The sequence below is a fragment of the Pelmatolapia mariae genome, linkage group LG3_W (assembly GCF_036321145.2).
Source record: "Pelmatolapia mariae isolate MD_Pm_ZW linkage group LG3_W, Pm_UMD_F_2, whole genome shotgun sequence".
NCBI lineage: Eukaryota > Metazoa > Chordata > Actinopteri > Cichliformes > Cichlidae > Pelmatolapia > Pelmatolapia mariae.
Genome location: NC_086229.1, coordinates 37,811,840 through 37,833,467, shown reverse-complemented (window position 1 = coordinate 37,833,467; position 21,628 = coordinate 37,811,840). Strand labels below are relative to the sequence as shown.

Genomic DNA, 21,628 nt, shown 5'->3' with positions numbered 1-21,628 from the left:
CATGGGTTGTTTTTCTTCAAAATCTTTAAAATGCAAAGTTGTAATATATTCATATTCCAGGTATTCCTCATAAAACATGTTTGTAACATGAGACCATTTGCATTTTTATTTATTTTTTCATTAATTTAAAAAAAATGCAGTTTTTGTATCACTACCCCACTCTTCCACAAGTGGGGTCAAAAATGACCCCAAGCAGTTCCTGTGGAATCTTCTATGAAACTTTCATTCTTAGCAACTCTGACTTACCCACTTACACTTCTGATGGATCAAGAATTATTTTTTTACACAGTAACATACATGATTTATAGTCAGGGCTGCACATAAGTGGTATGCAGGTGCGCATTTGCTGTCAAAATAAAAGACGCGTACCAGATAAGAAGTTGGAACGCTCGTTTGCGTACATTAGATGTTCTGGAGGAGGACAGACATTTGTTCAGAACTCTTAAAGATGTCGAAGAAGCAAGCTCCATAAGCAATTACTTTGGTGTTCCTCCACCGCAAAAGAAGTGCGTATTCTCTGAATTTCCAGGAATACTTTTATTTTGACAGCGAATGCGCACCTGCATACCACTTATGTGCAGCCCTGACTATAAACATATCATGTATGTTACTGTGTAAAAAAATAATTCATTTTGTGTGATTTCTATTGCTGTTATAAACCAACATTTAAAAATGTGTGCAGTTATAACAGTTTTTATATAATATTATTCCACTTGCCACAAATGCCAGTGCGATGGGGAAACAGCGACTGACACCAGTTTTATGTACTATTAATATTTATTAATATTGTGTAAAACTGTGTAAAACTTGTTCTGCTGTAGGATGCTGTGCAGAGTGGTGTGTGGCGAGCCATTTGCACTGTCCTGACACCATTATGTTTCCATTCAGGAAATAAATCTGCAATGATCAACCAGAGACTCTGTCTTCTTAAAAAAAATACAACACAACACAGAGTGGAGGAGTTTATTTGGGCCAGCCTGTTACAGCATGGTGAAGCAGAAACTGGTTACACAGTGATTTGTGTGTAGCTTTGGAGACAAGACTCAGTTTACATTGCTGATGAAACTATGCAAACATCTCTCAGGTTTTTAAACAAGAAAATTATCTGAGTAAGGACAGCATGGGAACAATGATCAGGTCTCCAGAGTGTTTCTAAACTGAGAAGTTTCACTGTGGATCCACTTCATGTGAACATCAGGTGAACTCCTCTGCTGTGGATCAGAGTTACATGTCCTCTAATTCAACAAAGCAGAGTTTGAGCAGCAGACTGTGAATGAGTCTCAGAGTCAAACACCATGAGCTCTGACAGCTGATTGGTGCTGATTACAGCTGTCAGGTGATGTTTTAGTTTCACTCATAATTAAACAACTTCAATTCAAACTGAGGAGACAAAACAGTCCAAATGTGGATTAAACATGTGATTCATGCGTCTCCAGGAATAAAGTCAGACTGTTTAAAAATCAGACTGTCAGAGAAACAGAAACATGGAGGTGTGCTCATGACAGCGTCTGATTCCTGATGTCACAGAAACTTTGGATTATTCAGCAGAGCTGATGTGGAGCTGAGATCTGCATCAACATCAATGTTACATATTAAACTGAGACAGTCACAGATATCATGTGTGAACATCATGTGATCCTAAAGTGTCTGAGTGACCATAAAAGAGCTTTAATACATACTGAGGTTGGAGTTTGCAGAGAGCTGACTGTATCAGACTGATTGCTGTTCCTAATGTTCTGTCAGTTTCTTGCTTTTTGTGTTTTGTTATTGGAAGGTCTTAAATGTCAGAGTCAGCAGGTGAGATCAGGTTTCTGTGATTCCTGATGTAGATCATGTGACCTGGTTTCTAGGTTACCTGACAGGTCAGAGGTCAGCGACTGTAACTCAGTTACTTCTGTTAATGTGAACTCACTGAGTGTTTGTGGTTTACCTCTCAGACTGACTGAAGTCCACAAGAAGATGATGATGGAGGAAGAGGAGGACAGAGCAGAGTCTGCAGGATCCAGCTGTCCGTCTGTGAGGAGTGACCGGTCCAAAGATCGAAATCCAGACTTCAGTGGTGAACCTGGACCAACGAGGTCAGAGAGCTGAACTCACTGAGTAACAGAAATAATTCTGCACTGACATTATAATCAGTGTTGATTCTGGTTGATTTTCTGTGTTTGTGAGCTGAGAGGAAATGAAAATGAATTTGTAACAAAAATCAGTTTTGTCCAGTTTTCCTGTAAAAAGCTGAACTCTAATCTAAGAGGATGTTACTGACAGGAAACAGCTGCATTATCTGCAGTCTGTGTGATCACAGCTGCTTCAATCATGTTTGTGTCTGCAGAGGTCAGAGGTCACAGTCTGCAGGGTCCAGCTGTCCGTCTGTGAGGAGTGACCGGTCCAAAGGTCTACCTCCACAGTTCAGTGGTGAACCTGGACCAACGAGGTCAGAGAGCTGTGATGACTCCTTTACATGTTTGTGTTTCCTGGATAAATCTGACCTGAAACATCCTCAGATTGTTACAAAGATTCATTAAAAAGAAAACAATGAAAGAGAAAAGATCCAAATGTTAGACTTGGTCATTTGCTGTTTGAGGACAGTGATGCTCATATCTGTGGGGAAAGTGTGACCTGAGTGGGTTCATGTTTGTCTTTAAAGAGCTGCTCTGATTCTCTTTGTGTCTGATCTGTTAAACAGTCTGAGAGGTCACACAGAGACCCAGCAGCTAAAGCCTGGATCATACTGGCTGCTGTTGATGAGACTCCATCAGGACAACACTGAACCACAGTGGTGTGGATGTAGTGGATAAATCCCACCATACTGTTCATGGAAATCAATCAGTGCAACTTTACACTGTATTACCAAAAGTACTGACTCGTCTGCCTTCAAACATGTAAACTTGAGTGACATCATACTCTGAATCCACAGCACTTAATATGATGTCAGCCAAGAGTTCAACATATAACAGCTTAAACTGTTCTAAAAAGGTTTTTCACAGGTTTAAAAGTGTTTACGGGCATTTTTAACATTTGGACTGTGCTCATGATATCAGGCTAACACAGGAGTACCCAGTTTAGTTTCATTTTGTGGCTTTTAGTTTCTACTTTTCTTTTCAATATAGGCCGTGTTAAGCATTTGTTCTTGAATGTTCATGAGAAAAAAAGCCTCAAGCTGTGAACTCAGTGATGATGAAATTACTGTAATGTTGTGAAGGATTTGACATGTAGCTGATATCAGTACAGCAGTGTACTCACTTCAGTTCCTGGGCTCAGAGCCTCATGCCAGAGATAAAGATCACAGATGCAGGAACAAACTGCAAGTCTCAGTGGGCGGAGTCAGAACTCCCCTTTGTTCGTTCCTCTTAACTCGTTCCTCTGAGCACGTTCAAACTTTTATCCACTTTGTTTTTCTTTAAGGTGGAGGTTTGAATCCAGGAGTTCATTCTGAGCTGTTGTCGTCATGCTGATCAGATTCCCAGTGAACCTGTTTAACCTGTGAGAGTTTCATGGGCTGTTTTCTAAAGAGTTGATTTGTTCTACTCAAATGAGGAAGTGGTTGGAGACGATGTGGTCAGTGCTTCAGTAGAAAGTAAAAAAAAGAAGAGACTGTTTCTTTCATTTACACCGCTCAGTCTTCATACAGAAGGTACAGTTGCATTTTTTCAGTATCATTGTTGCTTTTTTGTATATTGAACTCTGATAATGATAAATGAGGATTATATTGACTTTATACTGTGGTAATATTAGCTCTCCTTGTATACTGCAGACATGGCTGCAGCATCGGCTCTGGTGACGGAGGACAGTCTTCTTTGTCCGGTCTGTCTGAGTGTGTTCACTAAACCTGTGTCGATTCCCTGTGGACACAACTTCTGTTTGGACTGTATAACAGACTACTGGAGCACTCTGTCTGTACTGCAATGTCCACTGTGCAAAGAGAAGTTTTACACTAGGCCATTGCTTCGGGTTAACCCTGTCATTGCTGAAATGGCAGAAAAGGTTAAAAAATCTGTTCAAGAAATGTTTTTGAGTTCAGCTGAAGAAGCAGGAAATGAGGACGTGCTCTGTGATTACTGCACAGGGTCCAAGGTCAGCGCCCAGAAGTCCTGTTTAATTTGTTTAGTGTCCTACTGTCAAAAACATCTGGAGCCTCATCAGAGGATTTCAGCTTTGAAGAAACACAAGCTGATCGATCCAGTTAAGGACCTGGAGAGCAGAATATGTCGGGATCACGGTGAGCCTTTGGAGCTAATCTGCAGACTGGATCAAATGTTTCTGTGCCAGTCCTGTAAATGCGGTGACCATAAAACACATGAAACAGTGACTCTGGAGGACGAGGCTGAAATGAGGAAAACCCAGCTGAGATTAGAAAATAACACCATGGATCAGATGATCCAGGAACGTGAGCAGAAAATCCAGGAGGTTCAACAGTCAGTGAAGACCAGCAGAAGTAAAGCTGAGGAGGCGTTATTGTACAGCAGGAAGGTGATGACTGCTTTGGTGGAGTACATAAAGACAGAGTTCACCAGACTGTCTGAGGCGATCGAGATGAAGCAGAAAATAAATGAGACGGAGGCAGAAAGCTTTATTAATGAGCTGGATGGAGAAATTACACACATTAAAAAGAAGAAACTGCAGTTTCATGAAGCTTTGCTCATCAGAGACGACTTCAGGTTCCTGGAGAACGTCCTCCCTCTTACCTACAATAAACCCCAGCTGAAGGACTGGTCTGCTGTGACTGTAACCAGTGACCAGTTTATGATTCAGGAGACCCTGGCTGAGCTGGAGACAGCAGTCAGAGAACAAGTCAGCACGCTGTGTGATATAAACTTCAGAGATGGAAAAAAACAGAGGTATGATCTGAATTTTTTGATGACTTGATCCAGATACGGGTTCTCCTCGAAACACGGTGAGGTCACTCAATCAAAATCAGTCAGTCCCTTCATCTTGCAACCCCTTTTTGTATATGAACTTTTGTTTATTCAGTAAAAATAAAGAATAGTTTATCTCATATCTGAAAAATAAGTGGTAAACTTTATAAGTATTATAAAGAGGTATTACATAATAAAGGGACTGTAGAGAATTATTGTGTTTGTCTGTTAGAGAAGGAGCTCCGCTGGCTGGTTGTTAAATAGTGAAGAGGGTGGTCAGGTTTATGGACTGGTTCTTATACAGCGCTTTTCGATTTGACCACTTTAAGTGCTTTATACAACTTTCCTCTTTCACCTATTTTTACAAGCTTTGTTGTTTTTGCTACCTAAGAGCTCACTCTGATTGTAACATCGGAGAGCAACCTGCGGTTCAGATATTTTTTGGAGTCCAAATCCTTCTCTGAATTATAATCCAACACATCAATTACGATGATGATTATCATGATGATGAGGAGGAATAGAGTCAAATCCAAGTCCAACATGGATGATTTCCCCTCAGTGCTGCTGCTGAAATTTCCAACAGTGAATTTTTGGAATCCTTTGAACTGCTCATCTTGCAGGGCGCTGGAGACTGACCCAGAACGCCTTCATATTATGGTTTCAATGTTTTTACTGTATGAGTAGTCTGTTAAATTAAGTAATCTACGTGTATTTGTTGATGAGTGCCTACCTTTTATGAAACCAGTTTGGTCAGGATGAATTAAAAGGGGGGTTGTTTTCTCTAATCTCTTTGAGAGAGCTTTGCAGATTATTTTAAGGTCTACATTAATAAGAGATATTGGACGATAGCTTGAGGCAAATACAGGGTCTTTGCCTGGTTTTAGTAAGAGACTGATATTTGCAGAGTTCATATTTGGTGGTAGTCTACCATTTTCTTTGGTTTCCTGCAACATTCTGTAAAAAACTGGTGCCAGAATCGTCCAGAATTCTTTGTAGAATTCTGCAGGAAAGCCGTCTGGACCTGGAGCCTTATTATTGGGCATACTTATCAGGGCTTCCTGGAGTTCACCTGGCGTCAGTGGTGAATCCAGTGCCATTGCTTGGGTGTCTAATAATTTTGGAAGAGTTATGTTGTCCAGAAACTGATCAATTTCGTTTTTAGATGGGTTTATTTGTGGTGTATATAAAGTTTCATAGAAATCCCTAAAAAGTTTTGTTTATTTTTTTAAGATCATATATTGTATTCCCAGATAAATCTTTAACAGCACATATGGTTGTTTTTTCTTTATTGATTTTTAACTGGTTAGCAAGAAATTGTCCGGATTTGTTACCGTGTTCATAATTTTGCAGGCGAAGTCTTTGTACTAAGAATTTAGTCTTTTTATTAATAATTTCATTTAATTCTAGTACTGTGAAATTAATATTTTTATGTATTAGAATTGCTACTCCTCTTTGTCTAGAATTATAACAGGCTGAGAACACATCAGGAAACTCAGGTGTTTTAAGTTTATTCAAACCTGTGACAGGCATGTAGGTTTCTTGTAATAAAACAACGTCTGCCTGTAGTTTTTTAAGTTGGTTAAGTATTTTTAACCTTTTTTCCCTAGAGCCAGCTCCATGCACATTCCATGAGACAAACCTTAGCGTGCCCATAGTTGTGTGTTTGTGGCTAATGACATACGCTGTGTGTCTTGCTTAGACGGGTGAGGAAAATGGAAACACATCATATTTTTTTGTAAATAAAGAGAAGAAAATGCGCAGCGAGAAGCTCCATAGGTCTGACTATGTGTGTGCATAATAACTAATATGAGCAAATGTGTGCGTGTGTCCTATATCTGTGTGCGCTGTGTGGCTGTTGTAAATGTGTTGCCTTTAAACGCATGTGTGTGCGTGATCGTGCAGAGTGAGCATGTAGAGATAGAGGGTGTTGTTTGTGGATGGATAGGGAAACAGGCGATCGCCGCAGTGATGGAAAAGAGAGGCAAGGAAACCAAAGAGCAAGGTGAGCGACAAGAGAGAGAAAGAGGGAGAAAAGAAATAAAAATGGAAACATTCCAATTAAGGCATTGGCGGAGAGTGACGGTGACGTTATACTAGATTAGCAAACTGATATTACAAAGTTAAACAGATGTTAATGCAAGAGAGTGTGAGCGAAAAGAATAATGTAGCGGATTCTTATCTGGTGTGCGGTCAATACAGCCATGGAGTGGTGCCGGGGTCGCGGTAGAGCTGTCTGTCCACGTAGAGCTGGTCCACGGCGATGACAGCCCGGGAGCCTTTCTGGATAAAACTACGTCGGACTGGGAAGAGGACCCTGCGTCGTTCTAGGATCTCTCTGGGGAACTGGTCGTTCACGCTGAAGTCCGTTCCTTTCAGCTCTCTGCTGCGACTCTTCACCTGCTCTTTCTGCTTAAAGTGGCCGAATTTGGCAACAATAGGACGCGGTCTCCCGCTTCCTGTCTTCGAAGCCCCGATGCGATGCACTCTTTCAAACCCTATGTTTTTCACCGTGTCCTCCGGCAGCTTCAGGTGGGTTTTAATAAAGCTTCTCACGGTCGTTTCCGGGTCCTCTCCGGCAGACTCTGGAATGCCAGAAAACACAAGATTATCTCTCATGCTACGGGCTTGTAGATCGATAACGGTCTCTTTTATTTTTTTATTTTCTATGTTTAATTGGGTCACATTTTCGGTTAGAGATTTGACCGAGTCGTGGCATTTTCCGCAGCAAGTGTTTCCACCTGCTGCTGGCTGAATTCCAGGAATTCTCTCAGAGATTTAAATTCCCGGTGTAAGATCTCCACCAGGGACAGCCTAGCATCAAAACTGGACAATCGCTTATCGATTGACTCCAGGATGTCTATGATGTCTTTGCCGGCAGGCGATTTTGTGCCGGGGGAGTCTGCCGGGCGACATCTTTTAGATGACGACGTCTCAACTTTGGCCGGGGAAGACGCACTCTGAGCCTTCTTCATGACCAGGTGGTGGAAGCACCGGTCGATGTAATCTTGGAGAGCGTCCAAACTCTCCATGATAGAACAGATGTTGTTAGTTATATGACAATTGATTAGTATATTTGGTAATACTGAAGCTTAAAGAAACTTTGTTCAATTCTAAACTACCATTCGCTTTAATTTTCCGCCAAAATCTCCGGCGTCTGACGTCAGTTACAACATGAGTCGCTTACCTTACCTTGTTCGTCACTTCCGTCACTTACCTCCTCCCCGTCCTCACTTACCTCCTCCCCGTCTTGCGGGGTCTTGCGGTCCGATATGGCACAGTTCCCAAACCAGACAGTGATACAGCCACTCAGGATACTCTCGATAGTTCCTCTATAGAAGGTGGTCAGGATCGGTGGTGGAAGCTGGGCCCTTCTCAGTCTTCTCAGAAAGAAGAGACGCTGAGATTGAAGAGTTCACTTGGATGAGTGACGAAATGTTTCTCCCACTGAAAACTCTACAGGGAGTGCAGAATTATTAGGCAAATGAGTATTTTGTCCACATCATCCTCTTCATGCATGTTGTCTTACTCCAAGCTTGGAAAAGATGGCGCCGGTGTGTGTGGCTTGCCGTCTGTCACTGCCAGTGTTATGTTTGTTTGTTTTGATTTTATTGACTATTGTAATAAATGCCAACTCTCTCTTGGTGTATGATCGCCTAACCCTATTGGATCTCCGACCTTCTGCCAAAGGCTGGGCAAAGTGGAACCAAGCTGGACATAAAACTTTGCCCCCGCTAATATCGGAGATCCCGGCTCACCTGTGCCGTGTTCCAGATCCACCACTCCGGCATAAGTGCCGTCGCCGGGGTCGCCGGGGTCGCCGGGCTGGCTTCCTGGTGAAGCTGAAAGCTTCTTTAAGGTATTCTCTTAAGCCCTTATCCAGAAAACAAGGAGCGGTGCCAAACCTCCGTTTCTCTCGGCGATCGTTGGATCCTGTCTGTACCTGGCTGGTACCTGTCCTCGGCCTGGATGGGACGTCCCAGTCCCGAAAACCCTGCTCTCCTCGTCCCCGCCGGCGTGGTGTGAATCTGCGGAACCTGCGGCCTCTGTGTCGGGCTTCTAGGACGGCTAGCGACGGGGATCCGCCGCTCACCGCCAGGATTGGCCTGGTAAATGCTAGGTCCCTAGCGAATAAAACGTTTATTCTGAAGGATTTTTTCACATCCCGAGGACTGGATTTTCTCTGTGTGTGCGAGACGTGGCTGAGCGCCGGTGAGTGCAGCATCTTCTCAGATCTTCTACCTGGCGATTGCTGCTATTTTAATTCCCCGCGTATGTTGGGCCGAGGAGGAGGAATAGCTACGATCTTTAAAAGTCATTTTAAATGTAAGCAGCTATCAACCCCGTCGTTCACCAGCTTTGAACTGTCTGTGTTTGAGTTGGGCTGCTCTCACACAGTGTTGTGTGTGGTGGTTTATCGGCCTCCAAAATACAATAAGGACTTTGTGGGTGATTTTGCTGACTTCTTGGCTGAATTCATGCCAAAATATGATCGTGTTCTTATTGTTGGGGATTTTAATATTCACGTGTGTTGTCCTGATATGCCCATGGCGAAGGGCTTTTTAAACCTTATTGATTCGTTTAATCTGGTGCAATGTGTGACAGGTCCCACACATGAACGTGGACACACACTTGATCTTGTTTTATCTCATGGCTTTTCTGTTTTTAACATAGAGATTTGTGATGCTGTGTTTTCTGACCACAGTCCTGTGATGTTTGAAGTTCCTCTTGCCTGTGCCACAGTTAAACCTCGCGCTGCTGCTCAGCGCTGTCGTGTTTTTAACTCCTCCAGTGCTGAACACTTTTCAACAGTCTTTGACCACATCTGTCAGATCCCGGATTTTTTGTGCAGCCAGACTGAGGAACTGAGCTCATGGTTTTATTCCACCTGTCGGACTGCTTTGGACACTGTGGCTCCATTAAAAACCAGGCTGCCTAAAACTAAATCTGAGCCCTGGCTGAACAACATGACCCGAGCTGTCAGATGCGATTGCCGTCGAGCTGAGCGCAAGTGGAAAAAGGACAAACTACAGGTGTCATTCCAGATGCTGAAGGACTGTTGGCGTCAATATCAAAGAACTGTAAAAGATGCCAAAAGAAAACACTTATCTGACATTATTTTGTCAAACTGCCACAACCCTCGTGTTTTATTTAAAACTATTAACTCTGTTCTTAGTGCACCATATACTGACTGTATCGAGCCCTCATCAGAAGCCTGTGAAAATTTTTTACACTTTTTTATTGAGAAGGTCTCCTCTACAAGGGCTCAAATCTGTCCTTGTGCTCATGACCTCTCAGTCTCTGTTTCCTGCTCTGCTGTCTTTGACAGGTTTGAGCCTGTGACTCTGTCCTTTCTAAAGGAGACTGTTGGTCGTCTTAAACCTGCAGGGTCTCCAAATGATGCTGTCCCTCCTCGACTTTTAAAAGAGGTGTTACCTACAGTTGGTCCTTTGGTTCTTGAGCTGGTAAACCATAGTCTGATGTCAGGCGTTGTCCCTAAAGATTTTAAGCATGCAGTAGTCAAACCCCTGATTAAAAAACCTGCTCTTGATCCTACGGTTCTTGCAAATTACAGGCCTATCTCCCAACTACCTTTTCTTTCTAAAATTCTTGAAAAGGTAGTTTACAGCCAAATAATGGCCTTCCTGGAAAAGCAAAATGTGTTAGAGGTTTTCCAATCTGGTTTTAAACCCTTTCATAGCACTGAATCAGCCCTTTTAAAAGTTTTTAATGACATATTTTTAGCAACTGATGCTGGGGACTGTGTTGTTCTTGTGCTTTTAGATTTGACAGCTGCGTTTGATACTGTGGATCATGCCATTTTATTCTCTCGTTTGGAGCACTGGGTGGGCATTAGGGGCACAGCACTGGAGTGGTTTAGGTCCTACTTGGCGGGGCAAACTTTTTGTGTCAGTCTCGGTGACTATGTGTCGTCCTCCGCTCCTCTCTTGTGTGGTGTCCCACAGGGCTCAGTTCTAGGCCCCCTCCTCTTCTCTTTATATCTGCTTCCTCTTGGTTCTGTACTGAGAAAGCACGGCATTGCTTTCCAGTTTTATGCTGATGACTGTCAGATCTATGTCCCTCTAAAGAAAAAAGGCAGATACCTTACACAGCCATTACTTCAGTGTCTCGACGACATTAAGGCTTGGATGTCTGTTAACTTTTTAAAATTCAATGATAAAAAGACAGAGGTGATGGTTTTTGGTAGCCCCACTGAGACCCCCAATGTGTATGTAGATTCCTTGGCCCAGTATGTTAAGCCAACTGTCACAAACCTGGGGGTCAAAGTGGACTGTGATCTGAAGTTTGAAAATCAGATTAAGGCAGTGGTAAAATCTAGCTTCTTTCACCTGAGGCAGTTGGCAAAAATAAAGCCAATTCTTTCACGGCAGCACTTTGAGACAGTGATCCACGCCTTTGTTAGCACTCGGCTGGATTACTGTAATGCACTTTATATTGGGGTCAGTGCATCATATATTAGCTATCTACAGAGGGTGCAAAATGCCGCAGCTCGTCTTTTAACTGGCACTCGAAAGTTTGAGCACATTTCCCCTGTTTTAGCTTCACTTCACTGGCTGCCCATTTCTTTTAGGATTCATTTTAAAATTCTTTTATTTGCTTTTAAAGCTCTCCATGGCCTCGCCCCATCTTATCTCTCTGAGCTGCTACAGCCTTATACACCCACCCGCTCTCTCAGGTCAGCTGATCAGCTGCTCCTGAATGTACCCAGGACTGGGCGTAAACTTAGAGGAGATCGTGCTTTTGCTGTAGCAGCTCCAAAACTGTGGAACGAGCTTCCTTTAGAGATTAGACAGGCCACTTCTTTACCTGTTTTTAAGTCACTCTTGAAAACCCACCTCTTTACCCTGGCCTTTGACACCACGTGAGATGTTGGTTTTTATTTTTATTTTTATTTTATTTTTATTTCAGTTGTTTTTAGGTGATTCGATGCTGTTTAATCTTGTTTTTTATTTTAATATAGGGCTGTTTTAATTTTATTTATTATGTGTTTTATCTATTTATCTTTGCTGTTTTCTGTTATTCAATTGTTTTAATGTATTTTCTGTACAGCACTTTGTTCCTGTGCTGGGTATTTTAAAGTGCTTTATAAATAAAACTGGATTGGATTGGATTGGAAGCTGTATAGGCTCGAAAGCCTAGTACCAATTAAGCATATTAGGTGATGTGCATCTCTGTAATGAGAAGGGGTGTGGTCTAATGACATCAACACCCAATATCAGGTGTGCATAATTATTAGGCAACCTCGTTTCCTTTGGCAAAATGGGTCAAAAGAAGGACTTGACAGGCTCAGAAAAGTCAAAAATAGTGAGATATCTTGCAGAGGGATGCAGCAGTCTTAAAATTGCAAAGCTTCTGAAGCGTGATCATCGAACAATCAAGCGTTTCATTCAAAATAGTCAACAGGGTCGCAAAAAGCGTGTGGAAAAACCAAGGCGCAAAATAACTGCCCATGAACTGAGAAAAGTCAAGCGTGCAGCTGCCAAGATGCCACTTGCCACCAGTTTGGCCATATTTCAGAGCTGCAACATCACTGGAGTGCCCAAAAGCACAAGGTGTGCAATACTCAGAGACATGGGCAAGGTAAGAAAGGCTGAAAGACGACCACCACTGAACAAGACACACAAGCTGAAACGTCAAGACTGGGCCAAGAAATATCTCAAGACTGATTTTTCTAAGGTTTTATGGACTGATGAAATGAGTGAGTCTTGATGGGCCAGATGGATGGGCCCGTGGCTGGATTGGTAAAGGGCAGAGAGCTCCAGTCCGACTCAGATGCCAGCAAGGTGGAGGTGGAGTACTGGTTTGGGCTGGTATCATCAAAGATGAGCTTGTGGGGCCTTTTCGGGTTGAGGATGGAGTCAAGCTCAACTCCCAGTCCTACTGCCAGTTTCTGGAAGACACCTTCTTCAAGCAGTGGTACAGGACGAAGTCTGCATCCTTCAAGAAAAACATGATTTTCATGCAGGACAATGCTCCATCACACGCGTCCAAGTACTCCACAGCGTGGCTGGCAAGAAAGGGTATAAAAGAAGAAAAACTAATGACATGGCCTCCTTGTTCACCTGATCTGAACCCCATTGAGAACCTGTGGTCCATCAAATGTGAGATTTACAAGGAGGGAAAACAGTACACCTCTCTGAACAGTGTCTGGGAGGCTGTGGTTGCTGCTGCACGCAATGTTGATGGTGAACAGATCAAAACACTGACAGAATCCATGGATGGCAGGCTTTTGAGTGTCCTTGCAAAGAAAGGTGGCTATATTGGTCGCTGATTTGTTTTTGTTTTGTTTTTGAATGTTAGAAATGTATATTTGTGAATGTGGAGATGTTATATTGGTTTCACTGGTAAAAATAAATAATTGAAATGGGTATATATTTGTTTTTTGTTAAGTTGCCTAATAATTATGCACAGTAATAGTCACCTGCACACACAGATGTCCCCCTAAAATAGCTAAAACTAAAAAAAAAAAAAAAAAAACTACTTCCAAAAACATTCAGCTTTGATATTAATGAGTTTTTTGGGTTCATTGAGAACATGGTTGTTGTTTAATAATAAAATTATTCCTCAAAAATACAACTTGCCTAATAATTCTGCACTCCCTGTATGTCAAGGTGAACAGAATCAACTTTGGGTAATAAATCTATGTTTGAATATCAGTTTCTCTTTGAATAAGTAGATAGTGAAGATGATTGATCTCTAACTCAGTCTAAGGAGCCTGGAAAGTTGAGTTCAGTTTGGAACTGAAGAAGCTTCACAGATGAGAGGAAAAACGTCTTCAAGCAACTTAAACAAGTCCAGATGCTTTTATTTCCAAGCTTCTTAGACTACGATGACCCTGATGACTGAGAACCTTGACAGACAGTGATCAAAACTTGACCGCTTGAGCGGTCAGCAAAACTTGACTTCCACCATCACCTACTCACTCAAAAATTATCTCTGTAAGCAAACAGTTGATATAACAGTCACTACTACTACTACCACCACCAACACCATGTGACCAAAAGCTACGCCTATCCACCAGAGACACTTTACCCTACTGGTGTCAGAGGGGCCGATGAAGCGATATGGCAGCCTCGCTTCTGTCACTCTGTCCCAGGGCAGCTGTGGCTACTACTGTAGCTGCCTCCACCAGTGTGTGAATGTGAGAGTGAATGAATAGTGGAATTGTAAAGCGCTTTGGGTGCCTTGAAAACCGCTATAGAAATCCAATCCATTATTATTATTACTACACATCATTTATGGATGTCTGTGTTTGTTTTCTTTGCATGTTGGAGGGTTGTTACCACCATCTGGTGAGAAATTTATGTTAATATCACCTTCAGTTTATGAACTATAGACTCTTCAGTTTGCATGTATTTAATGTTAAATTGTGTTTTCTTGAGTTAATGTGTATTATTTTAGTTTTACATCATGAGGTGAAAAGATGTTCACTGGTGTTTAAATTAATAAATCAGTGTTTGAATATTAGTTTCTCTAGACAGTGAAGCCGAGTGATCTCTGACTCAGTTTCCTGTGAAACAAAGGTGCGACCTAAAATAGATTATTTATTGATTTCTAACAAGCGGAGAGGAAAACTTGTTGAACACTGACAGGATGGCGGGGGTGATGGATATTAAAGTTTTGATTTATTTGTTATCGCTTTGTTTATGTGAAGGTCAACCATTTTTTCTGTTTTCATATTTTATTCAGTTTTGTTATTGAAGCTTCCCTGTGATTTACCTGTTCATTTTATATTCCTTCTGACACGAATAACATGCAGTATTACTATTATTAAACTTAATAACATGTCTGGCTTCATCTGGTTTCTGTATTCTGTATTTGTCTCCACATACATTGTTGTGTCTGCAGATTTTATTTCATTTATAATGTCACAGTATTTGTAAAAAAAAATAAAGTCTGAGCTGTACAGCAGCTGCATTACAGACATCAGTACTCATAAAGACTTCTGCACTCACTCTGCCCTCTGTTACGAACTTGTGTTTTCATGTGTTTGTTCTGGGCAGGTATTATCTGTTTATGTTAATTCAGCTGTGCCAGGGCTCTGCTCCGATTGGTGCGTGGATACACCGGCCCGACGCGACTGGTTCCAGCTGGAGGACCCGCCCATTAAAAGGAGGCTGGAGCGCTACGGCTTGAGAGGTCCTCGCGTCTCTCCTCATTACCCAGCAGCGTAACTGTGGCAGCCGCTGGCTGCAGTGCGGCTTGAAAGTGTTGGACTTGGAGTGGGTAGGGGTGAGCTGCCGTTTCTTTTGATCACCCGTTTTTTCTCCTGTTTTGAATTAGTTAAGGAGGTCAGACTCTGTCTTTACTTTTGACTTTGTTTTGGTAAGGTCAGGGGTGCGGGATTTGTGTAGATTTGTTTTGTTTATTATTTTGGCCTTGGCTCACCCTGAAGTGTTGACACTCCCGTTTTGTTGTTCCTCTTTTATTTATCACTTTGTAAATAAATCACTATAACGAACGGATTTGTTTCCTGTGGCTGCTTGGGTCTTGGGGGGGAAGCGAGTGCCTCGCTCATGTTATGGCCTGGCCCTAGACGGGTCGTAACACCTCTGATTGAAATTCTGCTTTTTCTCCAGGACGAGTCACATCTCACTGAAAGACATCATCTTAAACAGTTTTCCCATCAGCTCAGGACCTCCTGTTGTCTACCAGCTGAGACCAAAAAAACAGAAGATTGGATCTCTGACCAGAATGACTGTTGGAGAAAAAAGTTCATACAGGCCAAATAAAACCATCTTACTTGTTGGAGAAACAGGAGCAGGAAAATCTTCTCTGATCAACGCTCTGGTCAACTACACCATGGGAGTGAAGTGGGAGGATGGAGTCTGGTTTCAGATCATAGAGGAGGAGAAGAAGAGTCAAATAGAAGGACAGACATCAGATGTGATCGTGTACGAGATCTTTGGCTTTGAAGATAAAACTCTGCCCTACTCTCTGACCATCATCAATATTCCTAGATATGGAGACACCAGAGGGACTGAACATGATGACATCATCAGTCAGAGATTATTAGACTTGTTTCGATCAGAGGATGGAGTTCATGAAATTAGTGCAGTGGGTTTGGTGATGAAGGCGACTGATTGTCGACTGAGTGACCGACTGCTGTATATCTTTGATTCAGTGATGTCTCTGTTTGGAAAGGACATGGAGAAAAACATTGTAGCTCTGATGACACACTCAAATGGAAGAACACCTAGAAACTCTCTTCAAGTTCTAGAAGTTGCAAACATTAAATGTGCCAAAAATGAGAAGAATCAGCCTGTTCACTTCCTGTTTGATAACCAACAGCATGAAGATCGAACAGAAGAAAATGAATATTTAAAACATTCATGGGAACTTACACAGGAAAACATTAATCAGTTGTCAGACTTCATGAGAAATTGTAGTTCTAAAAACCTGAAGAACACAGTCGAAGTGTTAAATGAAAGAATCGGACTGAAAGCCTGCATCAAAAACCTGCAAGAGAGAATTGAGTATATTCAACTGAAACAGACAGAAATCAGACAGATGCGAGAAGCTCTGAAGAAACAGACAAATTACAGAAATAAAACTGAAAGTGAGAAAATGTTGAGTCTTTTGGAAAATCTTGATAAGGAAATGAAACAGCTGACAGTAGAGAATTCCCAGTTCCTGGACGAGTCCTACCAACATGTTGTCAGACTGGAGCAGATTGCTCTGAAAGCTGAATCAGCATCCACTATTGTCCACTTGGACTTCCTGATTGAGAAGATGAAGCAGAAAGGAGACACAGAGAAGGTCCAGAAACTGGAGGAGATGAAAAGAGTGGAGGAAAAAAACAGAGCAGCATATTGGTACAAGTTTACTCAAACATCATGAGCTATCAAAAACATTGGTAGATCCTCGGCCTGGTATAAATGAAACATGTATAGAAGCATCAGGCAGCTGTGTAGATGGCTTTTTTACAGATACAGCTCTATGCTACATGTTCAGATATACACCATGTTTTTTTGTTTAGCTGACAGATGGCTTATTACCATTTAAAAAAGCCTATTAGAAATTAATTACTTATTGATTATTGATCAGCACTGACATCTCTACTTAGAGAGCAGGTAGTTTGTTTAGCAGTGTTTTGGTCCTAAGGAGAAGTTACTGTGGCTCAGTGTTTGTTTTATACATCTGACATCAAATCTGTACCAAATACAACATGTGCCTCCACGTGCTTTGGTGATGCCTGAAGAAAAAAGTCGATTACTTCCAAATTTATTTTCGTCTCAATAAAAAAATTTTTATTTAAAAATCCCCCAAATATGTGAGAAATGTCATTGAATTCACAGAATATAAACATAGCAGAAAAATATAAAAACATGAAAATGATTAATCAGTGAAAGATGATGACCTTTCCTTCAAAGGTCTCATGTACAGAGCTTTTAATCATGTCGTAATATTATTTTGTATTTTTATGGCGGCTGATAGATAATTTAATGCAAGGGATTGATTTGTGATGCGGACATAAGGTCCTCCTTCTAAGACGGGAACATCATGTATGTTTTCATATTTTATCCAGTTATTAAAAAAAATATAAATTCTTATTTATAGAAAATACTTTGAGTTATTGATTTTTCTTTATTAATATACATGCATTTCACACAGATATTTGTACTTATGTATCAGCACATGACTAATATTACGACATAGACCCCACAGTGAGTTATTATGCAGAGCAGAACAGGTCTGAGCTGCCAGCTTTGCTGTAAATGCGGTGAGGATGCCCCCTGCTGTTTGATGATCAGTACAACAGTCTGTGAGAACAGCTCCCTGCCCCTCTGATGTCACAAACTAAACTCTGTGTTCTCCACAAGTACATGTGTTTCTTTCACATTATTCTAATGTTGTTCTAATGTTGTCAGTGTGAGCTTTATTCTGCTTCTCCTCTCATGGTGGCTCAGTAAAGTGGTTGTGGGACAGTAACATGTTACTGACATGATCCAGAGACAGTCCAACACGTTGTTGTGTTTCTAATCAGTGAGTATAGAGGATGTTGGACACATTGAACTGAATCCAGTCCTGAAATCTGATCTTCTTCCATCTGATCGATGCCTTGGATTCTTCATGTATCTTCATGCTGGAAATATTTCTGATGACTCAGGCCGAGTGGAAACATTTGGATCCTTTCATGTTGGACTTGATCTGTTCGAATTCTCTACATTCTGTTTTTCCACATGAAATCATCTCCTGCTCAATGCACTTTTCTGTCAGTCCTCAATGAAATCTGTGCTTCATTCAGTCATTTTGCTCAGAATGTCTTCACTGGATCATCAAATGGTTTTCTCTGTTCTCTTTGTTCCTCAGACACTTTCAGTTTATTGTTTGCAGCAGAGAGACAGGAACATGCCTATTAAACCATTTAACACAAACAAACACTACAACAATATAAACTAGAAAAAGTTGCATTTCCTGCAAAAATGCAGTGTGAATGTAGTGGAATCTGAAACCATCAGAAGGAGAACTATCTGCTGAAAACACTGTGTACAAGCTGAACTGTTTGCTGAAAACTGCTTTATTTGAAAGACTACACTGAAGAGTGTCAAGAATGCAGGGAGAGTGCAAGGAGGGAAGGTGTGCAGCAAATGTCACAAGTTGGATTCGAACCTTTGCCACTAGATCTCACGGCGGCTGTTCATCTCAATGAGCCAAACCAGTTCTGGTTTCCTGTAGTTTATTACTAACTACCTACTACTAACTACCTCATCCAGATGTCTTCCATGATAAAAAGTAACCGCAGTAGCCTTATAGGTCAAATCAGTTTCACCTGTTAAAGTTAGCTCCACTATTAATGGTGTCACTTGTTATTTCTGGGACGAGTTTAGTAGCCTGAACAGCTGCTCAAAGGAAAGGTTATTTTTATTATTATTATCATTTTAACTATTAAGTCTGGGGTAACCTGCAAGAGCTGTTTGCACAAAGAATAATACTCAGACTTTTAGGTTTTATCGTTTTACACAAGGTTTAAAAGTGAATGTCCACAATTGAACTGCAGGAATTGTTATTGAGCTAATACTGATGTAGTTGTTATCTTTGGTAAGGAGAGGCTGGAGGAAGGATGAGCACAGTCAGGCCTAAAGATGCTCTTAATAATAATAATGGATTGCATTTGTATAGTGCTTATCAAGACCCTCAAAGACCCTTTACAATTCCACTATTCATTCACTCTCACATTCACACACTGGTGGAGGCAGCTACAGTTGTAGCCACAGCTGCCCTGGGACAGACTGACAGAAGCGAGGCTGCCATATTCCACCATCGGCCCCTCTGGCCATCACCATCACAAGTAGGCGGTAGGTGAAGTGTCTTGCCCAAACGACCAGGACAGAGAGCCCGGGGATCGTACCGCTCCCGCGGACGGCAATCACTTTCTGGCAGACGATCACTTTTTGGCACAACACCTGGAGCTAAGGGGGCAAAACAATCGCATGAGTGCTGCTGTTTGACTGAGGAAGAATAAAGTAGTTGTGGTAATCCAATCACATGACCACTTCAAGATGACAAAGCAACAAGGTGCCAGTTTTTAAATTGTGTTGATAGGCCACGTAAAACCAGAGTCATGATAAACATTGTATACGCGGCGTTTTTTCCTCAATAGTTTCGTCACGTTTACTGTCTAAGGACAGCGCAGCGAGACCTCTCTGCTTATGAGCAAACAATAAAAGAAAACAAAACAAACAGCCCTTTCGTGTTGGTGGAAAAATGCACCATGTCAACCAATCAAAAATGATATGTCAACATGACATTTGGTTGTTGAGGAAGAGGGGGAAGATTTAGGACTGACGGCGAGAGAGAGAGAGAGAGAGAGAGAGAGAGAGAGATAGAAAGAGAGAGAGAGAGAGAGTTTTGAGATGTGAGAGATTTGTGACGTTTAGCTTATTTGGAGTGTGTGGATAGTATGTTGTGTTGTGTAGTTAGTGTGTAGGGGGAAAAAAGAACAAAATAAGGAAGAAAAAAGTTAGTGTGTAGTGTAGTGGATAGTTTTATGTTGTGTGTCAGAATAATGAGGCAACTGCTGAATGTTAAGTGCCTTGAGGCGACTGTTGTGATTTGGCGCTATATAAACAGAGTTGAATTGAATTGTTACAGGTGCTGCCACAAAACCAGCAAAGGCAGATTACAGTGTGAACGGTGTCTCCAGGTAGAAAACAGGAGGAGTGATACACCTCCTGTTGTCAGGCTGTGATGTTCTCCTTTATAGTGGACAGAAATTATTTTTTTGGAGTGGCACAGATAATTTGTGTGGCATCTTATTGAAGAACAGCTGATTGTTCTGTAAATAGTTTGAAATGGTTATTTAAAAAAAATCAAGGTAAAAGGTAAATGGGTGCAAATAACTTTGTTTGCAAAACTTGTGCATCTTTAAAATTGACAATTTATATTTGCATTTAAAGTTATGAAATATGATTCATTGTTTGTGGCTGTTACAGTAAAAAATATAACTTTCTACTGTAATTTTATGTTTTTTGTATGATTTTAGATCAATTGTGTTAGTACAATATGTCAAAATGAAAACATGACTGTAAATTCAGACACGTGAGGTTGTGCTGAAAAGGATGATACCAAACAAGGCAAAGCAATTAGTTTTTAAAGGTAAAATGTGGAGGAAACGTCAAAAGTAGTTAAAAATGGCCAATTATACCCTGGACCCCAGAGGGTTAAACGTTCAAGTAATTAATTACTTTTAGAATCTTGTAACTCAGTCACTAACTCAGTTATATTTTTGAAGAAGTAACTAGTAATTATAATTAATTACTTTTTCAAAGTAACTTGCCCAACACTGATGGTGACACGAGATCAAATGTGACCCTGAGCTTTGTTTTGACCTACAAAGTTCACATCCTGCTTCTTCTTCCAGTTCAAAACATGCAAAAGTTCATTGTCATATTGATTCATTAAAATCCTGAATCGATGTTTAAATATAAATGTATTTGAGCTGAAACGCCTGAATCTCAGGTTAAAGCTCCCACAGTTTCAACAACCATCAAACAGCTGAAACAGTAACTGAGAGCAGGAACACGGATTCTGCACAAAGACGCATCAGAATCAGTTTCATCTAAAAATCTCTGTTTTCTGCATTATTGGCTTGTTGTTACCCACCAGTCTGCCGTTGTTGACAGCGCTGTCAGCCGCTGGGTTTGTTGTTGTTTTTGACTTTGTCTCATTTCTGCTGCTCAAAACTGAACAAACTTTGTAAAATGATGCAAAACTCTCAGCTGTGTCTGTAATCAAACCTCTGTAACTTTGCTCTGCTTCACTTCATCAGGTCATGTTCACATGTGTTTTTGTTCTACTGCAGAATATTTTTAAGGTCATCTGCTATAAAAAGCCAGGCCAGGAAAATCTGCTTCATGTTCTTCTGTTTTATCCTCAGTGACTTTGACACAAAGGCCTCTGCTGTGATGCTCACACCTCTGATGAAGTCTCACAGTGTCAGCTTTCTTTTATAGATATAAAAATATGGAAATGAATGATAATATTTCTGACTGTCTGAGGCAAACTTCGGCGATTAAAAGTGAATGGATTGTAGAAATGAGTGAGGATACCCAGCCCTGTTAGCAGGTGTCCTCTGGTGGCTCCTTGACTGTCACACAATCATGTGCTGACAGGAAATGTTGCAGCAGCTTCAGTAAATGTTCCTCCCTCAGTTGTGCTCAGTCATGTGGTGGAGAGCTTCAGATGTTCAGAGCAGGAGAGCTCCAACAAGACCAGGACTGTGTATTATCCACCATCTGCTGACATCACAATAT

The 21,628-nt window shown here is 41.3% G+C and overlaps 1 protein-coding gene across 1 annotated transcript in view; it reads left to right on the top strand.

The window, feature by feature from the left end:
• Nucleotides 1-1,930: 1,930 nt before the first annotated feature.
• The window catches only part of LOC134624410 (protein NLRC3-like), a 59,042-nt gene continuing 39,344 nt past the window's right edge, over nucleotides 1,931-21,628 (top strand). The window contains 2 exon segments of the mRNA XM_063469396.1: nucleotides 1,931-2,100; nucleotides 2,337-2,431. Coding sequence (XP_063325466.1) covers nucleotides 1,960-2,100; nucleotides 2,337-2,431 — 236 coding nt within the window. The 5' untranslated portion in view covers nucleotides 1,931-1,959.